This window comes from Poecilia reticulata, linkage group LG8 (genome assembly GCF_000633615.1).
Source record: "Poecilia reticulata strain Guanapo linkage group LG8, Guppy_female_1.0+MT, whole genome shotgun sequence".
Classification (NCBI taxonomy): Eukaryota; Metazoa; Chordata; class Actinopteri; order Cyprinodontiformes; family Poeciliidae; genus Poecilia; species Poecilia reticulata.
In genome coordinates this window covers 8,072,080-8,095,954 of record NC_024338.1, presented here as the reverse complement: position 1 = coordinate 8,095,954, position 23,875 = coordinate 8,072,080, and the positions used below count along the sequence as shown (strand labels likewise).

General features: G+C 42.4%; 1 protein-coding gene across 3 annotated transcripts; it reads right to left on the bottom strand.

Annotated features, from left to right (window-relative positions):
- Nucleotides 1-1,240: 1,240 nt before the first annotated feature.
- On the bottom strand, nt 1,241-23,670 carry LOC103468436 (ankyrin repeat and fibronectin type-III domain-containing protein 1). Of its 3 annotated transcripts, none has more exons than XM_008415523.2 (19): nt 23,483-23,670; nt 18,483-18,768; nt 16,497-16,764; nt 16,195-16,395; nt 12,774-12,887; nt 9,992-10,089; nt 9,677-9,767; nt 8,981-9,088; nt 7,733-7,832; nt 7,011-7,140; nt 6,725-6,844; nt 6,394-6,503; nt 5,750-5,864; nt 5,507-5,673; nt 5,230-5,395; nt 4,233-4,395; nt 3,179-3,345; nt 2,830-3,037; nt 1,241-2,149 (listed from the first exon to the last, which is right to left on the bottom strand). In XM_008415523.2, exons 2-19 carry the CDS (start codon nt 18,642-18,644, stop codon nt 1,458-1,460), a joined length of 3,180 nt encoding a protein of 1,059 aa, XP_008413745.1. In that variant the 5' UTR covers nt 18,645-18,768; nt 23,483-23,670; the 3' UTR covers nt 1,241-1,457. The 3 variants fall into 3 exon arrangements, with proteins under 3 accessions (XP_008413745.1, XP_008413746.1, XP_017161690.1); XM_008415524.2 differs by having other exon boundaries at nt 18,483-18,655; XM_017306201.1 differs by lacking the exon at nt 23,483-23,670 and having other exon boundaries at nt 18,483-23,474.
- Between the last annotated feature and the right edge of the window lie 205 nt (nt 23,671-23,875).

The window sequence follows — 23,875 nt, the reverse complement described above, 5'->3', positions numbered from 1 at the left end:
TGGACAAATTAGAAATAACTGTTTAGAGCGAGTAAAAATAATAGCTTTTTAAAATGTGTCTTCTGTATTTCTTGTAGTCCACTCTCAGCTCTATTAAAGAAAGTTTGGACCTGAAATCTCTCCTCTCATCCTTTACCGGATGCTCGTGGTGGCTGTACCTTAAAGAACTAACACTATCCATAAAGGGAGCACAACAATTATAATAAAATATTAAACTGAAAAGAAGCTTTTTACTGCCAGCATGCCTAGGTGGGCCCCACGTGGGGAAAAGGAGGGCAGACCAGATGGGTCCCATATGGGTTTGCCCACGGGTTCCACGATGTGGGGCCACGGCCCACATGGGCCCTACATGGTGGTGGACCCACATGGGTTTGTCCATTTAGGGCCCAGGTAGGCTCAGGCCCTACATGGGCAAACCCATGTGGGGCCATCGTGGAACCCGCGGACAAACCCATACGGGACCCATATATCAGGCCTCTTTTCCCCCACATGGGGCCCACCTAGGCATGCTGGCAGGGTTACTGCCGGCGTCATGCAAAAAGCGGGGTGGACGTAAAATAAGCATAACACACACACACACACACACACACACACACACACACACACACACACACACATATAACAATTCAAAAAGAGCAAAATGACCAAACGACCAAATGACTAAGTCAACCACTAAGCAACACGTGGTTGTTTTTTTGTTGTTTTTTTCATATTCAGAATGGAAACTTATGAGCATAAGTTTACATGCTAGAAAAATGCAAAATGAAAGTTTGAGAAATGTGCAAAAACAAGTCCAGCTTTCTGTTTATACTCATCAAATTGGGTGCAATATGTCACAGAGACTAAATCTTACAAGATAAACTCAAGTTAGGGCTGGACAATCAATCAACGACAATATAAATAGGTATAGACACGTGATCAGTATCTATAGATGTAATGTCTGATAGAATGTTCAATAATTTCACTGAACTCCAATCCAGAACCGCACCGCATTCTGGGAAATGTAGGCAGAGGAAAGGTTCTAGTAGCTCAGCCTCTCATGGCCGGCTAAGCAAGGTCGATGGCATCAACTGATTCACTCACTCACTCACTCATTTGTTACCTAGCCTCTTTGGTTGCCTAGCAACAACCTGTTGAGTAACTGGCGCAGAAGCAGTTTCAGGTTTCACCACTGTGCCTCATAACTGCTTAAAAATTTAAAAATGGTGTGGAATGAAAAGTGGCTAAAACAGAAAAGGACATGTCACCAGTTTGGGAGTATTTCAGATATTTAAAACAAAAACCAATCGGTAATTATCAATATCGACTGATATGAGACGTCCATGTCATCCAACCCTAACTCAAGTTTTTATCTACTATGAATAAATACAGTGATCGAAAAAAGAATAAGTTGGGTTTTTCACTTCTTCATGGAGTGCTGGAGTGTGATTGCAACTTGAAGCTGACAAAGTTTGATATCAGGATGAACTGGTGGACGGTCTGTCCCACTCCACCAGGTTTCTCACTGGAAGTGATGCTCCTGTACTTGTAGCCTCCCTCGTCTGTCCGTCGTCCCGAGGCGATTCGCGTCCTAAGAGTGGCGCGTCTCTCTCTGAACCATTTGCCGTGGCACAAGAAGGCGTGACTCCCTCTCCGTTTAGCACAACACCCTCACAGTGCATCTCGCTCTCAGTGTTCGCCTTCGACGCCCTCCTGTCGTCAATCTCCAAGTCAAAGTGGGCGTTTTCCTCCGCAATCCCAAGTCCAAAGTTCTGCAGGATATCCATTACAGACGGCGTGGACGGAGCGCAGGGGTTGTCCTCCTCAATAAGACTCGGCGTCGGCAAGATGTCCACCAGCTCCGCCATCTCCATCGGCCGGATGACGTCCGTGATGCTGGGGTTGAAGTCTATGGTGTCCAACACTGTGGCCTCCAGCTGAGCCACAGCGGCAGAGCTAAGTTCGTTGTCCATTAAAGCGCTAGTGTATCYGTCCTCCGGCAGGCCGACGCCAGACAGGTCCGCCGTCGACTGAGAGCTGATGTCAACGGGGTACCCTCCCTTCACGACGCCCTCCATCAGCCTGAGCGCAGCGTTCTCCCGGACAAGCGGGATTCTTTCTGGAATGCGGACCTCGGCGGTAACCGGTATGGGGACACCAGAGGAAGCTCCTGAAAAGTGAAGAAAGAATCAGAAAGGAGTTAGGAGTGAGGACGACTTCCTGGACATTCACCCAGGTTTCAATCGTTTGCCTCAAAAAAAAAAAGAAAAAAAAAAAAAAAAGGAGGTAATTTCTACAATGAAGACTTTTGAAGAGGTAAAATATGTGAAGGTTATCTTACACTGCTTTCCTTACTAAAGCAGTGTAAGATAACCTTCCTTACTACTGTCCTTTTTACAACCTGAAGCTTAAATGTGTTATGCTGGGATTTTATGGTGAAACTATCAACAGACACTCTTGACCTCAAGCTACTTTAAAAGAAAAACGGGTCAAAAATTGACTCTATATGTGTAAAGCTGGTAGAAACTTTGTGTTGGTTTCTTTTGCAATAAACCGGGTGATTATAGAGCTAAGGTGTGAGGAAACGTTTTAGATGTTAGATGACCTCAGGTGGAACCCAGTTCATATGCTAGTCATGCTAATATTTTCTTTTATTTTCTTAKCAAGCCCTGCATAGAGCAACAGATGATTAAAAAGATAAGTAAGGGACAAAGATGTTTGAATATGACATTTACTGCAGAATATTTTACTGTGATCAAACTCTTGTGCAACATTTTAAATTTTTAATCCTAAAAACTGTGCTAAAAAGATTAAATGAGGCGTGCTAAACACACATGGCGCCGCCATTACCTGCTAAAGAAGATCTTTGTGTTTGGATCCGGCTGGGCCACTTCAACCTTGCAGTCAAGCTGTCTTCCTCTTCTTCGCCGTCAGGACAGGGCGGTGGGTCCCCCCCCATCACCAGGCCCAAAGGCACCGCCCCAACCCACTGCTTGGAGCGGACACACTGCAGACAGTCCATTATCCAACGGGCGTCCCTCCACGCCATCTCCAAACGCTGCGGGAAAAATAGTTAAATCCATTTTACCGCTGGCCGACATCCAGGGAGTCGGTTTCCTTCGGTAAATGCTCATCATTAATCAATTTTAGCTTTTATCCAGCTAGAAATATAAAAAGGTTGTGTTTTTTATGCTCTTACACGAGAAAGGTCAGTGATGTTATTGAGGCGCTCCCGGGCTTCCTGCACCTCCTTGGTGTCCAGCGCTTCACGCAGAGCCTGCTGGGCCAGGTGAGTGTCCAGCTCCAGCCTCACCCAGGCCTGGCAGTACTGAGTCAGGAAGTCCCGCTCGTAGGTCCAGAAGTGAACTGGATGATGACGAGTCACAGAGCAAACAGAAGATCTGATATTAAATTGATCGGGGAGCTTGAATAGACAGATTCTTTCCCACAGGAATTTTACTTTTTTTTTTTTGTTTACTGCAATTATTTTTAATTTCTGTTCTTTAATTCTTATGGATATGGCACAAACTGATCTTAAAGCGGCATTTCTATAAAACGAATGACTTATATTTTATCAAATGCAACAACACACGGCTCTTTCTTATGCAGAGGACGCGACGCTTTTCTTGCAAGATTTCTTTCATAGGTCCATAGAAGTCGCATTTTAAAGTGAGGTTATTTTTTTCCACTCTGTTTAACATGAGTCAAATATTCTGCAAAAATACATAAATAAATAAAAAATCAAGATTCTCTGTATTCTCCTTGTAGTTTTACAGCCATCTGCAAAAATACACAACTCAGTCAGAAACAACCAATCAGAGCCAGAAGGAGGGTCTCAGCGCTGTCAATCATGCCATGAATGCTAAGGCTAGTTAACATAAACAGTTTTTCTGCAACGTTGAGTTGTTTCTCCACCTTCAGCACATTGAGCAGCGAGTACATTGGAATTGATTGACAGCGCTAAAACCCGCCTCCTGGCTCCGATTGGTTGTTTTTGACTGGAAGTTCTGCATTTCTGCAAATGCTAATAGAGGTATTGCTGGAAAGCTGAGGAGCTTCATTTGTTGTCAGTTTGTTTCTGTCCCATACTGTACTGCCACAAAGCAGTGACAGTATTAACAAATATGTAAAAAAACATAGATAAAAAAAATAAAATAAAAGTTACATAATGAAGCTTTAATCGAGAAGCAATTCACCTAGTCTGCTCTACCTCATTCAAAACAGATCCAAGCCACATGTGTTTTCCCTCTCACCCAGTTCAAAGATCTGCAGAGGCAGGGTGAGGCCGGACTCTTTGGTTCCCACCAGAGGCCAGTAACTGGAGCTGAAGTCCTCACTGGGAGGCAGGAGCAGGAGGATGGAGACCTTCCCACCAAACTGCAGCAGCTCCCGCGTGTACACACCATACTGGTAGGCCTGCGAGAACCACGATTGCATAAGCAAAGAAGAGGAATGTGCCTTATTCGTCAAGTTAGATAAAAAACATATTGAATCCTGGGTTAAAAATATATATTATTACAACGGGATAGACAAGAACCCTGATATATGTGTGTAATTGTGAAGTGACAGGACAGTCTAACTGTTTCGCAAATAAAGGTCTAAAATGTCCTTTCAAACCCCCTTTTTTCTTTTAGCCCAAAATAAATATAATGTAACCGTCTTGCTTCAAAGATGACATAAGTTACAGAGTTCATTGGTTGTGGATGTAAACACAGATTTTCTGTGAAGGTTTGAGAGAAAACTAACGATGTTAGCACATGGCGATGGCAGTATCATGCTATGGTGATGCATTTCCCCAAACACAGACAGGGAATTTGATCAGAGTTGGATGAGGCTGAGCAACGTGCAGGAGGTTCACCTTCCTGCAGAACAAACGTTCAGAGCTACAGCTATAGTGGCCTAGTCAAAGTTCAGATTTAAATTCAACTGATAATCTGTGGCAAGATTTAACATTTCGTGTTTACAGATGTGCTCCGTCCAATCCCACTGAGTTTGATCTGTTTTGTAATGAGAAATAAAAAAATAAATAAAGTAAATTTCTCGGCGTGTGAAGCTGGAAGGACAAGTCACAAGCTGCTGCAACAAAAGTTGGTTCTGTACCATATTGACCATTTTGCCCATCACATAAAATCCGCATACATACATCATCCTGGCTAATCTTAGCATATTTACTAGAAATGAATGCTGTTGCAAGGCAGTGTAAGGCTTTAGGAAAGACATTTTTAGATAAAGGTTTTGTTCAAGTTTTACCCTGTAGAGGGGGATGTTGAGCTTCGTCAGGAGAAGTGTGACTGCGGCTCTCAGAGACCTGACAAACTCCTCCACTCCGCTGCTCTCGTCCTCGCCGCTCGGCGGGCTCTGAGCGCTGCCGCTGTGTGCAGTGTAAACATGGCTCTGGAGCCAGGCCCACTCCTCTCTGTGGCCCAGTGACAAAGAGAAGAAGAAGAAAACAGTGATTAAATAACTTCTGTGTATTGTTTTTGTCTTTGAACTTTAACGGCACGTCCCTCGGCATTAACGGCGTTACCTGGTCACGTGCGGATTGTGTCGGACCCGCGTGTGGCAGAGGAGGTTTGGCAGCCGCTGCGGTACCAGGACCCTGATCTGGTCCACCGAGCTGCACAGTTTCAGGATGCCCACGAACAGGCCGGGCTGGGCCCACTGGATGCTGTGCCTGTGGAAGGACAGCTTGTCCTGGTGGAGCAGGACACGTTTGGTTTCCAGTAATTTAAACATCGTTCGTCTCCGCCTCAGCCAAACGCAAACTCACCTTCAGTTGCTCAAAGAGCGAATCCATGGCAGTGGGCTCAGGCAGCAGAGGGGTTCTGCTGCGGTTCCGCTCCAGCCGGTCCAGAGGAATCCAGTGGAATGGGGGGTCAGGAGGGCTGACGTACAGAAACAGAGCAAAACTTTGATGTTTCAGCAAAACTCAATGCAATTTTCTTCCAGGAACAACAACAGAAAAGTACGGCAAGCAGAGCGAGAATAAAATCAGAGTCAAATATCTTGCATTCAACAAATGTCCTGCACTGCAGGGTCAAACACTTTTTCATTTTGGGCCATATCTAGATCACAAATGTCTTCAAAGTGCTGGTTGTGGAAGAATGTAGTGATAAAACTACCCAATAAGAAACTGCTACCAAAAAAACAATAAAAACTCATCTCTTCATTCGATGAGTATTTCTTGAAATTTTATATTTAACATCTTTTCACATCAATATAAAAGTAGCAGTATAGAGATAACAAAAATGGTTTGATTTGACTGATAAGATCACATTTAAGCACTCAGTTACAATTTTGTGTCCTTGAAGAGTCTAGAGGGCCACTAAAAACTTAGAGCGGGCTGGATTTGGCCCCCGTGCCTTCAGTTTGACACACGTTTCCTACAGGCTGGGTGAAAAGACTCCGTCTCACCTTGATGGAGGATTTGGGAACTCCCTCAACGTCACTATTAGCACATTGCCCTGCCTGTCTTTCAGCGGCTCGTAGTACACCTGACCCAAATCCATTGTTCCTAGAGAAGACTGACAGCAGACACAAGAGCAAAAGGTAAAACTGAGGACGTCAAGGATTAGTGCGTGTTAAAACACAGCCTCGGTTGCTTGCGTAGATTGGACGAGCTCGGCAAAAAGACGACGAGGAGAGAAAAGGGGGGAGAAGGAGGAGATGTAAAGGAGGTAATTAAAATTGCAATTAAGCCAACTTGACGGCGCTTATCTGGAGAATAAGAGGCTTAACTTCCTACCTGCAGCTGGGAAACGGCTTTTAAGATGTTGTGCCGGTTCTGAAGGAGGGAGGAGGGCGAAGAGTGAGCAGACGACAGGCCCTGCTGAAGCCAGGGAACCTGCTGCCACGCGCAGGACAGCTGCAAGAGAGAATGGAGGGACATACAGGTGTTTTAGGCATTCGAGTTGCAAAAAAATGGCATGCACTGTTTCCTACGGTCGTCATGGGCGTGAACATAAATATTTATGTTCATATGTTTTGAGCCTGTTATGAATCCAGTCTTTTGCACTCTTGCGTTTGCTTACCTTGGCGAACCACAGGAAGTCTTGGGTGATGGAGGTGGAGCAGCACTGGATCTCCACCAGTGGGATCTGATCCTCAGCGGCCACCAGGATGTTGTCCTTGTGGTAGAAAACAGTGGCCAAGTACACACCCCTGGTAACGTAGAGGACCCTTGTTAAGACTTTCACATGTCACTCACATGGAAAGGGAAATAAATGAAAGTAATTTCACATAGAGAGTGAAATGAATGTTGATTTGTGTGGTTTTCTGGTTGGTTTAGATCATTTGTGAGCTACAGAAGCCTTACTGTGAGAGGGTTTCCCACAGTGTAATATAAGCCTGGCGGGCCACCAGGCTTTACTTGTGTCCCCACCAGGCTTAGCGTTGTTTGTTTATTACATTTTTTTTAATTATTGCCTTTTTTTACGACTTTATAGTTGGTGTTTAGGTATTAATGTTCCAATCTCCCAATAACGCATAACTATCAAGGGATAATTTCAAATTTCTTGTCAACTTTAAACAGTTTTTTTTATTCAAAAACATGGTGGCTGGCTGGATAAATGACTGTCCCAGTGCCCCGGGCTTAGAAAGTTTTCTGTGGGAAATCCTTTGTGACAGTTGCTCTTTTCAAGCGTTTGGGTTTAGCCTGTACAATCTGCACGGCTCTAATTTCGTCCCATTTGACCGCTGTGTCTCGTTACTCTCAAGGTGAGCTAGGGGGACAGGCGAGACGGACGGGGCAAACCTTTGCAGGAGACGAACAAACTTGGTGGCAGAGTGGAAAAGCTGCTTGATGCCCCGAGACATCAACAGGCGCTTGCTCGGACTTGCCGACTTCGAGCTGTCTGTCGAAAATAACAAGAGGAGGGAAAGTAATGTTAGGCAGGTGGCGATTTTCGAGCCGCTGAGTTATTTCCGAGACGCGTCACGCTAAACGTGACGGGCTTAAAAAGGACGAGTGACGGCTGCACCTCGGGAAGTCAACGCAGCCAGTGTTGGTCGTTAAATAGGAAATAACCAGGTTATATGGATCGGAGCCAATGTTGTTGACCCTTGGCTGGAGGACGGGCAGCAACAGTTCATTACAAACGTCGTTATGTGTGTGTGCTCCATGGCAACAAGCCGGTATCATTGCCTACAACAGAGGGCTGCAGCCTTTATAATCCAAACAAACATTATTGCCCTCAGTGCAGCGAAGTAGAAATTGTTTAGAGCTGCAAATGTTATAATTTTTGATAAATGTCTGTTAAAGAAAAAGTGTTCTCACATGTAAATAGCCATAATTTTATTTCTGTTTTTATATTTTACAATGAAGAAAGACAACAATTTTGCAAGGAAGTGGATGGATACATTTCCTAGAGTGGGGTGTTGACATTTGTGTAAAATGCTTAAACATTTTCTTTATTATTTCTCTGAATGTATTCATTTAAATTGCTTAAAATCAAAGTCAAAACTTCTGCTTTTGCTCTTCAAAAGCTGAACCTGAATCTGACGTCATACATCGTTCCCAACCTAAAAACTATCTAAAACATTTTCTTACAGTCATTTTATTGTGAAAATTTACTGCAATTATTCCATCAAAAAACTGAAAAATTCCTCAAACCTGATGAAAATCTATTTTTAAAAACATTAGTTGGTTCTTTATTACTTTTTGACAAAGTTATTCTCCATATCCACTCTGACCTGCTTCTCTCCCCTTCCTACAGAAAAAAAACCTCCCCACAGGATGATGCTGCCACCAACATGTGTTCGTGTGAGAACGGTGCGTTTTAGGCCAACGTGCAGTGTTAGTTTTCCACCACACGATGCTTTGCATGCAGGCCATTAGAGCATCTTTTCCACTCTGTGATTGTCTATCACATAAAACACAATAAGATTTGTGGTTCAAACATGAAAAAATTTGAAAATTAAAGGGGCATGAAAACTTTTGCAAAGCCTGGCTATGTATTTTTGCCAGTTTTAACAATTTGCATGACTGAATGCCCATTGTTACCTATATAATATCCTCTGTACTGGGATTCTTTGGCATCTTCCAGCAGTTTCCTCACAAAGCCCTCGTGGTTTCTGAGCGGCGTCTTCACACCAACACACTCTCTCCAGCCTGCATGAGGAAAAAAAAAACAAATCATCTCTTCCATGCAGCTGGGGGGGGGAAATCATTCAAAAGGCAAGAATTAATTTGCTGCCAAGTCCTGAGTGCCGCTTTTCTCTCAAAGATAAGGAAGCGCTAGCGCTTGCTTGAGAAAACACCTGAATGCTTTGAAAGTTTCTACACTTTTTTAAAATTTATTCTGAACTTCCACTGTAAGTTGGATTCAAATGAAACTTATCTAATAAAAAGATCGGCGTTGTTAAACACTTTAACTTTTCAACTCAATTTGAGGAAAAAAAAAAAGCTTTACTGGAGGCGTAAATTGGAAAGAAAAAGCGAGTAAAGAGAGTAAGAAGGTTGGAGAGAGAGGAGGAAAAGATTACGAGGCCAATTCAAATTAGAGGGAGCGCGGCTACAGGGCCCATTGATTCACAGTGACATCCCTGATTCTCCGTGTTTTAATAATTCACGCCATCTGCCAACCTTCGCTTGTTTCACACGGAGCTGGAAGTCAGCTAAATCTCGAACATTTTTAAAAACTCCGCTCCGAGGACAGCGGTGACCGCGGTCCGTCGTCCCGCAGCGCGGCGTACTCACTGGAGGGGGCGGCGCTGACCGGAGCCGAGCTCTGAGGCGGGCCCCATCCCTTCACGTTGTAGGCGCTCGCTCTCACGTAGTAGTGCGTTCCCTGCGTTTGGGAGAAGCAGCAGAGTGCCAAGTTATCACCGAGCATTAACCTTAAGTGAGAAAGCTCCCTTTGTTACCAGTTCATCTCATCGAGGCAAATGTGAGGCTGTGGGGAAAACCAGGTTCAATGAGCAGAAATATAACCCATAAACTCTAGAGTCGCTGCATATTTTTATCAGTACGGTGTGTGTGCGTGCGTGTGCGTGTGTGTGCTGCTCAACTCACTGCTGTCAGTCCGTTGATGATATAGGAGGGGTTCCTCGTTTCTGAGACCTGGGCCGAACCGAGGACGCGTTTGAAGCTGGCCGAGGTGCTCCACTCCACTGTGAAGAGAAAAAAGAAATAAAGAAATAAAGAAACAGTCTCACTGACAAAAATTCTCCCTGGCTTTGCTCAGAGCTCCAATAAGCGAGAACAAAGGATCTGAGTATTTACAGTTCAAAGAACATGGGCTTAATCTACTCTTGGCAGGAAGATATAAAGCAGCTGCAAAAGTAACGCCTACTCTAGAAGCACAAATAAAAAAAGCTTTTTTTCCTCCACACCAGCTTGGCGGTGTGTGGGATTCTGATTTTATTGAACTCCATGAAACACCTTTTTGTTTCTTTTCTGTCCCGTTCCAAATAATTTACTGTCCCTCTCGCAAACGTCCGTCTGTATCCAGTAACGGTGGAAAGACAAGACGCAACACATCCGCTCTGGTCTAAAATGATTTAAAACAAACCTGGGTTATAAACAGATTTCACAATATCATTATTTGTATTAATAAAAAAGGAGGAAGCCACTAATCCCGCCACTGTTGTGAACAAGAATTTAGGAGGAAAAGCAGCAATCACATGCTATGAATCAAATCAGTGATCACTGATCATTTCCAACGTGTTTGAACTACAAGCAGAAAACATTCAAGAATGTTGCCAATCTTCCCAGGAGTTGAAAAATTTAAGCAAATTCACCCCAGTCAATATTTTAAATCTTAAAGTTTATTATAAAATACTAAAAGTTTGTTCTTTTTTTTTATTTTTATTTTTTTTTTACAAAATTTCAGTAGAATGTAGGGTGGAAAAGTTTAATCTGCATGTTTTGACCCTCAACATGCAGAAAATGGATGATAAGGTACAACTCTGTTGCAATAACTACATGCAGTGGTAGCATCAGTGACACTGAAGGGCTCATTTTTACCGCGACGCCCAGCAACGGTGGCTCGTGAGGTCCAAAAAGACGCACATTTCCTGTAGTTGGTATTCACACCAGAAGCAAACCGTGATTACATCCTCACAAACACTCTTGAAAAACATTTCCACGCTTTGATTTGTCCCATTAAACTGCTGCACACGGTATCTGTGTTTTTAAACTTATTGGCGTTTATTGATGTTTTCGGTGAACGAATGGTGGGGAAAACAATAAAGCTTTCAATATCGACAACAAGGACGACTTTGAGGGGTTTTAAACTTCATTAATTGGAATTTATCGTGACAACGATACATCTAAATTCTTATGATAAGAAACTTATCACAATAATTGATAAACGATACAATAAAAGCCCATGACTGACCCTGACCAAGCACTGCAGCATAATTACGAAAGTCGTGTACAACATATCCGTTCACACACACGTCATGCCAGTTGTCAAGCAAGGCGGTGGCAGGATGAGGATGTGGGCTTGTGTCCTTGAGGTCACCGAGTTTACCACAGCATACCAAAATACTGCTGCCAGCAGATTTAAGATGGATGAACTGCCTGTTGCCAGGACGACCGCCTCTGGCAGTTTGCTATTATGGAACAATGTGTTAACACGCTGCTGAGGCGGAGAGACATCAAGAAGTAGCCATGAGAAAAGCAATTCCCGATAGAAAGTTGTGAGGCTGTTCCCGAACAATTTGAAGTCCATCTTTCCTCAGTGAAAAACCCTCTATTCAAGAGTGGAAAAACATTTAAGACAGCTGGCATGTTTCCCAGGACTTCACATCGCCAGCAAATTCACCTCAAGGTCGTACACAGAATGCTTAGAGAAGCTGCGAAACACCCAGGGGAAATACGAGAGCCTCCGTTAGCATCTTAAATGTTAAAAGTTCAAGACATCACAGTTATAAAAATAACTTATTTTTTTCTTCTTTTTTTTTGGAGCGAATGAAGGAGAACGCCTCTTCTCTCTGAAGGATATGGCAGCACAACCTGGATTTTCATCGGAACGAACCAGAAGAAGTGTTGCGAATCACCACATCAGCTCAGGGCATGGTGGTGGAGTGGTGATGATATGGGCCTGTTTTTTGGAGACTCATCACCTGCAGCCTTCGATTTCACCATGAATGTGTTCAAAGTTTTACATCAAGAGCATTTAAGATAAAAAGTTGCGGCCAGATTCTGCAAATAAAGCGGAACCATCATCAGTAGGATCGTTTGTGAACAGCAGACATTTTAGGAGTTGTTATTATCCGAACACTAAATAATGAATACTAATTAAGTATATGTTATTTTTCCTCCACACACAGCTTCTCTGTTTATGCTTTGTTTTGTTAAATAAGTTATGACTATGGGAAAATGTGCTGTGTTTATCAGGGTTGCACCGATTGCAGTTTTCTGGCTGATTGCCAATCACCGATCTTTTAAAAAGCCTAACTTACCGATACCGATTTCGGCCGATACAGTTTTTTTTGTCTGAAATGTTGCTCAATATATCAAAAAAGTTGTTGACTTTTCAACAATGGGATGACTATTGTTAACTGTAAATGTGCAGACATAACCTGGTCGGCCGGCTTGTCAGTCATACTCTCTCACACGAGAAAAGCACAGCGATTGATTTTTAGACCTTTGCCGAGGTTGATAACATCGGTGGATAAGATCGGCTTCACATGTAAAAATCGGTCGATCACTGATCTCCCAAAATTAATGATATCGGCACCGATATATTGGCTGGCCGATAAATCGGTGCACCCCTAGTGTTTATGAACATTTTGAGTTAAAACAACTTAATTTGCTTCGATAAACTCCCAGAGTTATCACCACCTACCTTTGAAGCGGGTGACGAGCCCCATGCTGCTACCGTCCGGCTCCTTGATCACCACGCACAGGGAGGAATTGCTGGTTACCAGTAAGGACACGTGACTGGGTGGGCCTGGGAGCTCTGGGTGGGACAAGATTACACGAGGTCAAACAACACGCATGGAAACATAAAACACAACTATGACAACCGAGTCTGCGTGTCCTTCCCATGCTCCGGCTTCACGGTCCAAAAACATGGCTGGATACGGGAACCGGTGTGCCCCATTGTGTATTCAAAGGCTCGTTTTACAGTTGGTGTTTTAGCAACACATTGCTGGATTTTTATTAACTGAATCTACAGTCAAATGGAAATCATCATATTTTTGGGAGCAACACGGAGCCACCTGCCATAGGTTTAAAGCCAACCATCCATAAATTCATCTACAGACATGTAGATGAATTGCACCTCTACCTATTAATATAAATGTTCTGTAATTTTGAAGAGTAAAAGATTTTTACTTTGCAGGGGTTGGAAGGGCACCAAATTCTCCAACCCAGGGGCCCTTATGTGTCTAAATCCAGCCCTGGATAGTTAAATCCATGATGGAGTATTATGGCCATACAATAAACACAATAATGTAATAAGATTAAGATAATAAAGTTGAAATAATATGAGAATAAAGTCATAATTATTCTATTCTGACTTTATTCTTAGGATTTATTCTAGTTTTGTTTTTTTCTTAGTACAGCCCTAACGCTCTGGCGCATAAATTCGTCTCAAATTTAAATGGATAATTTCACATTATTGCCTCCAACTAAAACAAAAACAAAATCTTCCTCTGAGGCCCCCTGCGGTTCTGAAACGCAGCGGAAGCCATTTGTCGTCGTTGTCTCACCTGTTAGCAGCGGCTCAGACTTTCTGCTTTGTGATCAAATGTAGCCGCCGCGCTTTCCCCGCCGAGTCGAGACAAAGAGATTTATATTTCGCTCACACTCAGCGGCGACCTGGAATTGTATGGATTCCCACTATGTCAAGCACCTTGGGCCACATTTCATGTATATTTTAGATTTTAAACATTCAGCCGGCGTTCTCGTCCCCCCAGAGATTTGCAGTGAGAGTACACTTAATTTCACCGCGCATAGAAGTAAGACCCGGGGCCCTGTTCTCCTCACAAGAGGCGGTAACAAAAGAGATCTGAAGATCCTTAAAAGAGAAACAAAACGAGTTCTAACTAAAAAGCGCTATAGCCGGTAATAGATAGACATAATAACATAACAACCCCCACAACCATTCGCCCCGCTGAAAGGGAAACAGAATTAAGACATAAATGAGGTTTGTGTGAGAAGCAAGAAGCGCAGCGGCCTTGAGGAACTTCTCTTTGCAGACTCCCTGCTCATAAATCCGCCAGCATCAAGGTTTCATTTGATCCGCGGAGCCGGTGGAGGGAGAGCAGGCGCATGGCAATGAGAGTCTGGACAGGCCGATGACGAGGGACTCGCTTGGAAGTTTAGATGAGATTAAAATGGGAGACTTTTAGAGAGAACTTAGCAAAAGAGCTGAAGGAAAGGGAAAAAAAATATTCAAACTTAAGCAAGATAGTGGGTTGACTAATTGATCTCAGCGGCATAGTCAGCAGTCGTGGAGGGCTTTGTAGATTAGAACCGGAGTAAAAAAGGACAGTTCAATATAAAGATTTCAAGCCTCATTAAAATATCTGGTGGGAGATTTTATACGATGCATTTTTAAAAACTTTGCATGCATCCCCTTTAAAGACGAGCCATGCAGAACTATTGCAGCGGTGCACAGTTTATATCCCAGCTTCTCCACTGTTCAGAGGAAGGGCATTGATGGAGACATCTTCCTTCCTTCCTCCCTTCCTTCCTTTATTCACACTTCTGTCACACCGCCTCGGCGGAAAGGCTTTGTGGAACTGATGGAAATGGACGCAGGTTAGCGTCATCTTAAATGAAAGGCAGGCGAGTTAAAGGTTCCCTGCATTAGCAAGGTGGTCCCGTCAGTTTGCTTAATAATTACGGCAAGATACCGAGACGCACCAACTGTTTCACGTTTTGTCGTGCGGCAAAAACAAACCAAAGTTTAATTCATTGGGTTTTTATATTTTTATGATTGATCATCACAAAGTAGAGAGCAGCTGTAAAGTAAATATAGCTCTTTTTGTGAAGCAAAATTTGAAGATTGCAGAGCGCCTCCACCAGCTCCATTTATAGATGATTTTTTTTTTTTTAAGTTTACAATTCCCATATTATGATGGTGCCACCTCTGTGTTTTGCTAAGATGTTGGTATGCATTGAGAGGGTTTTTTGTTTTTGGCCGCAATAATTGTTTGTCATGTAGTTCAATTTTGAAAAAAAAAAACCTTTTAAAAGTTTATTTTTCAATAGCTTCACTTTTTGTCGCTCCTTAATAAAATAAAAGTCAGATTTATGGCAGATTATCTTAACTATAAGTGAAACAATCTTCCACTGGAACCGTTTCTTTATCGATATTAAGGAACTCTTTACTTTAATCGACCTCCTGTATGTTGCTGAAAAGATACTTGTTAGTTTTGTCTCATTTCAAATGTAATATAAACTACTGTAAAACAGACAAAAAATACTCAATAAAATGTGTTTTTGCAGTGCAGTTGTCCCGTACTCTATTATTAGAACTGGATGAGATGTTCAAAGCTTAGGATGTGGTTTTGTATATGTTATATATGACGGAAAACACGACAATTTTTTAAGGATGCAGATCCTAGAAGTCAGACAGCGTAAAGCAAAAGTGTCAAACTCATTTTCTCTTTGGGCCGTATCAAAATTATGAATACTCTCAAAGGGCCGGCGGTGCCAGAATATATGAATAAAATCAATTATCAAACTGTTAAAATATTAATAAACAGCTGTCTCTGCATTCGACAAGCACTTCCTAAAATAAATAATATTGAACATGTTTTCCCACTGATGTCTTTTGGCAGTATACAGATGTAAACTGCTCAAATTGATAAAATAGTATTTAAGCGCTGTTATCTTGAAGATAACTTGAAGAATTTTTGCGATCGCTGCGTTTCCTTTAAATAAGAAACGCAAATAAAATCACATGTTAAAACTTGTGCGCACGATAAGCCTTTAAAACAAACACTCCATCATCTTCCAGCTACTTCCTGTCATCATCTTCTTCGTGGTTTGCGCCATCGGCAACCTCATCCCAACGCCATGAAGTTTTATTAAAAAACAAGAGTTGTTTTTAGACATTGCTGTGCAGAATTTATTTTCAAAATGTCAAATTGCACAATTATATGGTGAATGGAAACTGATGTTTGTCTATCTCCTAAAAAAAATACTATAAAAACACACCGAGGTCTGTCGTGTTGCAGCAATACAAAAGCTATGAAAAGGTTCAAGGGGTTGGGAGAACTTCACAGCTGATGAAGAACCATGACGGCACTGACCCGTGTTCTGGAAGTTCTCTCTCATCCGACAGTACAGCTGCAGCCGCAGCCTCCAGAGGTGACTCTGTCTCTGGACCTCTGCCTGCGCCTGGGGGCCTGCGCCTGTTTTCCTGGCCAGCTCCGACTTCCTCTCCTCCATCCGTCTGCTCGCCAGATCCACCAGGGCGTCCAGCTTGAGCCCCCAGTCTGCCGGCCGGCACACTGAGGAGTAACGCAGGCGTTAATCCAGACAATGCGCGTCTTTTATTATTGTGAAAAAAGTTTATCATGCTCGTTTTGATCAGTTAAAGAGTAAAACTTACAAATAGGGTTATGCCTGGCACCTGCCTTTGTCAGCACGTGAAGAAGAGGGGAGTTGCGGGTAAGCGCCGCCACATCCAGAGGAACCAATCCCTGCTCGCTCAGTCGGTTCACCCCTTTTTCTTTATCTCTCTCCCAGTCCTTCTCCTTCTTCTCCCCTCGCTCCCACAAGCTCGACCCTCCTCCTCCGCAGCTGGCATGATCTTTGGACAAGAGGCTCTGCACAGCCAAAGTGTCCTCGTTTTCCACCGCCTCCCACAGGGTCTTGTACTAAAGGGGCAGAGGAAAGAAGGGTGCACCACGGAAGAAGGCGCGAGAAAAAGAGAAAGAGGGTTCAGATGTCGAAGGAGATTTATTTGGCGAGGTGGAGGAAGGGGAGTTGCAAAGAAAGAGGAAAAAAAGAACACAAGATCCATAAATCAAAGCGACCAAGGACGACACACTCATATGCCAGCCTCATGAGATAAAGAAAGCCGGGGAATTTGAGTTATTACTGAATAAAGGCTTGAGCAGTGGATGAAAGAAAAAGTGGTGGTGATTTGTTCAGGAATACTTCTTTCTCTCTCTGTTTAGAGAGAGAACAACTCTGCAAAAAACGCAAAATCTTACCAAGGATATTTTTGGTCAAGTTTCAACCTCAAACATCTTAGATTTGAAATAAGTCAAAACTTAAAAGTAACTTTTCAGCACAGTATAGAAGTTTATTTCCTATATACAAGCTAAAATGTCTTGTTCCACTGGCAGATTATTCCACTTAAAACTAGTACTTTTTTGTGAATATTAATTACTTCTTTACTCAAATAAAATCTCCTATATTTTGCAGTTACTTGTCTTATTTCAGAATATTTGCACTAGAAACTTAGACCAAAACCGCTTAGTAAGATTTTGTGTTCGTGCAGGGAATACACCGACTGCATGTTCCTAAGCAACTGCTTACCGAAAACAAACTGAAACGCAATCCACAACACAGCCGAAAGACACCGGTGCAGCAGACGCAGTCACAGCTCTTCACCATATAACTGGTCGAAACCACAACGCCTCCTGCAAGCTCCTCTGCACACAGTCGGCTTAGTCAAAGTGCAGCCGCTGTTTGTCGCATGTGATATGAGCGACAGGGGGATTAGCTTTGTGCTTCAAAACAAATCTCCAATCAGCTATTCCACCTGAAAGCACCTTAATTATAGTGTTGCAGTGAGAGGTTCGCAGTGTCATTTTAATTTGAGGTGTAGGGGTGGAAAGACTCATTAACACGGTTCCAGCGTAATCCTGGCTCAATAACACTCCTCCTCCTCCTCACACAGTCTGGTGAGGAGTTAATTTATTAAAAGGAAGTGTTGTGAGCTTTCCAGGCATGTAGAACCATTCTATAGCACAATCAGGTTAGAATGTTACTCTAATTTGTTACAAAAATGCTACATCAAATATGAATTAGAAGAACACCGACTTTGTAATTTAATACTTTGAAATTGGGCCTCTGTCTCTTTAAAAACTCCAGCCCTTTCTGAAACTCCGCCTCCAGGAAGTCACCATGACACAGCTACTTTATTAAAACCCTTTAACAACGTTTTTAGCAGCATTGCACTGAGAAGTAGCTTCTGTGATGAGCTCAGCTGGTGAGCTGTTCCATTAGGTGTTTGCTAATTGCTGCTGGCTAGTCTGAAGGAGCCGAGTGGGGCGGGGCAGAGCTGCTCTGTGAGGCAGAAGCTTGGAAGATGCAGCTTCGAGGTGGAGCTTTGACCTTGGAGGTGGAGCAAGATCCACCTGAGGTTTCCAGCTGAATGATTGGCACTGGAGATTAAAGGAGGTAAACATGCATGTCACCAAATGCAGCACAACCAATCATTAGATTTAGGGTTGAACTGCTTATATGTTCTCCATAGATATGTAAAAAGCAGCATGTTTTCCTATAATAAGGTACAAAACAGTTTCAGCTCTTTGCCGATGCTAAATATGGTGTGGCGGGGTAGAAGAGAGTGCTAGCATCTTACAGCTTCTGCAGGCCTGGTGGTGTGTTTGGGTGCATCCACCTCGGCGGCGACGGTTGACTCTCCTCCCCTCAGTCTGACAGAGAGGTTCCTGTAGATTCGCTTGGGTGAGACGGGACCCAGGGAGCGCCGGCGTTGAGGTGGGTTCCTCATAGATACGGACATGACAGAGGAGACTGAGAGATAAGAGGAGCCAGAGAGGGAGGAAGGGCGCAGAAAAAGATACAAGCAGAAGAAAAGGAGCTTAGTTGTCGAAATTGTTGAGAAAGTGCAAGGAGGATTAGGAACTCTGAGAGGAGCAACGGGGGAGATTGACAAAAATAACACACAAAAAAAACAAAAGCCAGGAAAATGGTGAAACGCAGGAGTGGAAAAAGATGGGAAACACAATGAGAAGAAAATAAAACAGAACACTCAGTGAGGCCAACTGATCCCTTTCTCAATGAAGACAATTTTCTGCTAACTTGAGTGCCGAGTATCGGCTGAGAGCTGTTATCTGAGCGGGATAAATGGGCGCGAGTATTGCCTGTTCAAAGCAGATGAAAATAGCTTGAAGGATTCAGCCTCTCTGCCTTGTTCCGTCACTTGTTCTCCACTTACCCGCCGTTACGTGACAGGGCTTTTCTTGTTTTGTTTTTCCCTGCTCTGGAGGAAATCTTCCCCTCAAAACAAAGCAACAGGCTCATCGTTTTAATTAGCAAAGATTTGCAAACTCCCATAAACACAGAATTCCCTCTTGTTGCTACGAATTTAAATCTCTTTTATATCCCAAGCGTCTCAGCAAACAGTGCTGCGCAAAAACGTTCTTAAACTTGTCCATGTTTTGTCACGGTGCAGCCGCAAACCCAAGGAATTGATGAGACAAATCAAATCCAAGTGGAAGAAGGAACATTTCAAAAAGGTTTTGGTATTCACTCCTCTTTATTCTGATCTCCAAATACAACTAAATGCCTTCAGAGTCTAATTAGCAGTCAACTTCAGTGTGTTTTTATCTCAGTTTGAAGTTCTCTGAAGGCTTCGGAAGCAGTTTGCTTTTACACTTTATTTTACCAGAAAAGACTCAGTTAAATTTAAAATCTCTTTTGCAGGTGGTGTCTTTGCAATCCTTAGTAGAGAACACAAGTTTTCTTTTTAATCTATTCTCAAAAAGAAGTAACAAACCTCTGCAGTGAAACATGGTGGTGGCAGCATCATGCTGAGTGAGGGAAGCTGGTTAGAATGGAGGCAAAGATGGATGAGGCTAAATAAAGGCTTAAGACAGCTAAAGCAACAATGAAATGGTTTAGATTTTATGTGTTATAATGGCCTAGTCAAAGTCCAGAAAAAAAATTCTTGAAATTTATTATTCACTGATTGCTTTTCTTAAAATTCAGTTCAATTCAATAATACTTTATTAATTCCAAAGGGAAATGAAATGTTGCAGAAACTCATATTAAGTCAAGATCCTTCAAAGATTTATTGTAACAATTTAAGGTGTCGTAAATCTGACTTTACTTCAGCTTTTATTAAAATTCCACCTGGAATTTTCTATTTCATTTGCAAAACTTCTTTAAAGCTGCGTGTTGACTATCACATACTATCTTCTGTTTCTGTTTCGATCTGCGGCTTTGAATCCTTATGAAACTCGCTGAAGTTTTAACGTGGCGAAGTGACAAAATGTGAGACGTTAATGACAGCGCGAGTCTGCAAACCATGTTATTATCATCATCGAGTTCTGGTGCCGTTTTCCACCTCCCCGACCCCTCTCTATTTCAGTCTCCTTTTGTGACGCCGTTCCTCCTTTCATCCTCTCTCCAGTTTGGAATCATTTTCGTGTCGCCTCGACTCCGTTTCAAAAGCACACTGACTGGAACGAGCGTCTCTCTGACGGCGAGACATTCACGGGATGTCAGACGTGAATAAGTGGATCCTTGTCCCCGTCGCCATGTCTCATCTCCCTGATGAACCAAGTCTTTATGCACTAAGTGGGGAACCGTCCTTGGGAGGAATCAAATACTCCCGTGGTACGCTCTAATTTAGCCAGAATGACGCCACATCGTCATCGTCAGGCCCGTTAACCCGCTACGTGATTATTGCACGGCGCACGGACTGACTGACGCAGGAGCGTGAGGGCGTTTATCTGGTGTTGCTGGAAGACTCTTCCTCTGTTTGTTTATTGTGTCCTGCGGGACTCACCAAAAGTGCTGATGAGMTGTTTGTGAGAGGAGATAAGCTCGTGTTTAGTGTTTGTCTCCCAGATAAAACAAGACAAAGTAGGGCTTTTAGAAACTGGAAGCCGCACTTATAGAGAAAACAAGAGCAGGTTGGCGTGAAACACTGACCTGCGAAGAGAAATATACCACCGATTCACTGTGGGGGTTTTCTTTTTTTTTTTTTTTTTGTCAACTTCTCAACTTGAGGGGATGTTTTTTTTTTTTTTTCTTTTAACCTCTCACGGCTCTCTGACGCAGACCTGAGAGCGCGCGCTGTGTGTTCGCGGGCGGCCTTTCCGGTTTGTCAGACTGCGAAATGCAGTGGCACTCAAGTTCAGCGACGCGTGAAAACGTGACGAATAAGGTTTCGCGTCCCGCAGGAATTGATGCTGCGCAGTCGGCTGTCTGAATAAACCACAGGCTCTATAGCCTTGAACAACGTCAAAGCGTCGGGATGTAATTGACTTATAGAGGCTTGAAAGTGAGCTTTCAGAACCAGTGGCATGTCTGTCTAAGAGGCCAAAAAAAGGACACAAAACGGTGGAGAAAAAAACCCCATCCCAACACCAATCTACAGAGTGGTAAACCCACCGCCGCAGGGTGTTAAGGGTGGCATAGGTGCTAGAAAAATCTATAAATAAATATACTGCGTGGTCTAATCAAGTTTACAGTTACTTATTGTGATTTCCAGTCAGTAGGGTGCGAGCATCAACAGTGTTGTGCACAGTCAAGGAAACATGGCCAACATGTAAAGTGATACGGACTGTTTGATTTCAGTAATCACACAAATTGGCAAGACTACATTAGACTGACGCAGTAATGAAAAATACATGTAGCAGTCCAACATGAAATTATTTATTCTACAGTGATTCTTGTGCAGTTTGAGTTTGTGAAATCTGAGTGAAAACAAACAAAAAAAAGAAATGAAGATTCTTGACTTTACCTAAAATATTGTTTAAATTTCATCAACATTTGACTCTTGTGAGTGAAATATTGTGTATTTTTTTCATTGGACACAAAAGAAGAAGCTGGCATATTGGAGGCAGTCATTCAAGAAAGAACAGCCAAAACAATAAATGTAGACATTTAAAGTAAGTTCCTGTTAAAATGTCAGCTTAATGCTCTGCAGGTTATTCAAATTAAAGGTTTTTACATCAGGTCATCTCTTCTCAGGTCTTAGTTTCCTGAAGCCAAAATAGTGGAGCTGATAATGACTTGATTCACTGGCAGATTATTTCACTTATAACAAGATATTTCTCCCATTTTACAGGTGAAATAATCTGTCAACAAAACAGAATTGTTTTTATCAATAGTAGGAAGCTATTGACTTAAAACAAACTCCTATATTTTGTTGAAAAGTGACTTGGAAGTTGTTTTATTTCAAGYGCATGGAGATATTTGCACAAGAAACTAACTAGATTTTGTGTTTTTGCAGTGTATCGTATAGCTCTGCTGTCAGGGGTCATAATCTGTCTTATTTTATAGAATCAACGGGACCAAATGTGGATCTCAATCTCAGTTAAATGTTGATAACATTAGAATAGTCTCATTACTTTTAATGTCCACATATTTCATAACTCATTATAGTATTTAAGTACAGCTAAAAACTCAGAAAGAAATGGTTTGTTTACAGGTACAAAATAGATTTAGAAGGGGATAAAAAAGGTAACGCGTTGGTACCAAAGGGTCAAAGGTYGGTCAGCGTAAATTTTAGTCGACTACTCTGCATGCAACAATATACAAAACATCATATTTTGCATGAATTGGTCACTTGAGGCTGCTTTTGACAAAAAAATAATAATCCAACGCCATCATGGACCTCTATTGACTTTTTCAACTATTCCTGCTTAGAATMACTTTTCACTACTGAGAAAACCAAGATGGAAGATATTTGTCAAACAAACACTGGGAAATCATGACAATAAGCTTAATCTCACAGGCAAACGCTATGTTGTTTTTTTTTACTTTAGTGAAGTCCTTAATTCATTGTTCCATGAACGAGAGCGAGATGTTCTAGTTAACATCATAATTACATAATATTACTACAATTTCTGGCATGAAATGAGACTCTGATCAGCTACTGGAACCTTCTCTCTCTTTCACTTTAAACTAAAAACCGGGGGATTTTTTTTCTTTTCTTTTTGATCARCCCTCTGGTTTGTAGGTCATCTTCAGCAGACCACATCTTTGCCGTAATAGTTTTCTCAGAAAGGAATTGATTTCTTTGCGTTGCAGCTGCTTCCTCGTGAGCGTTGTGCTTCATTATTCCAGCACCTTGTCCATTACGAGGTTTTAAATGCCTAGAAGTTGCCATGGATACCACATTAAAGCCTGACAAAATGTCTTGGAATGATGGTTGTTAATGAAGATGACAAAAGTGTAATTTAACCCACTTGTTCACCATTGGATGATAATGAGCCACTTAAACACAAATAAAGTTTTGGACTTTCATACCGATTACTTTTTTAAAGCTTTTAGAATTGTTTTTTTTTTTTTTTGTTGTTTTTTTTAATCATACACATTTACAAGAGCTCTTAATTTTCTTTTCAGGACCATGTAAATGGAAAACTCGTTGATTAAGAATTACGTTTAATCAATGTTTACTTTAATAAATTACTTTTCGAACAGACACATTATATATTGTGGTGCAATGTCCAACACTGGGTACTCCTTGAGCCAAAAATGAAATCCTAACACTGTTTTAGAAACTTTCACGAAACTCTTGAGCCAACAAGGTCAGAAGAGTCTGCCTGTGTTTGGCGCTTCACCCTCGCATAATATCCTGTTCAACACTTCAAACGCGTCTCTTACCGTAAGCGAATATCTCCACTTCGCTTTGTCTTCCGTCCGACGCCGCAGCGACATTACGACATAKTTTTCGTTGTTTGTTCAGAAACGTCCGCCGGCTGACCGGATAAAATCCATCGTTTCAGTGAATTTGCCCCGCGGACTGAGAGACGCACCTGACCGTTACCCGAGTGCGAGACTGAATATTACGCGACACCCACCCACGCGCGCACGTTTTTCCTCGTTCCCTCCCACTTCCTCGAGACATATACCTTAAGAGTTTGGCCCAAAACAAATACTTTCACCTTAGCCTCTTGTTATCTGATTTTGTAACACCGCGACGGAGTCCCGAGCGTTACTTTTTTAACACTTGGTAAGTTGATGCCGCTTCTGTTGAGATTCTGTGTTGATTATGCA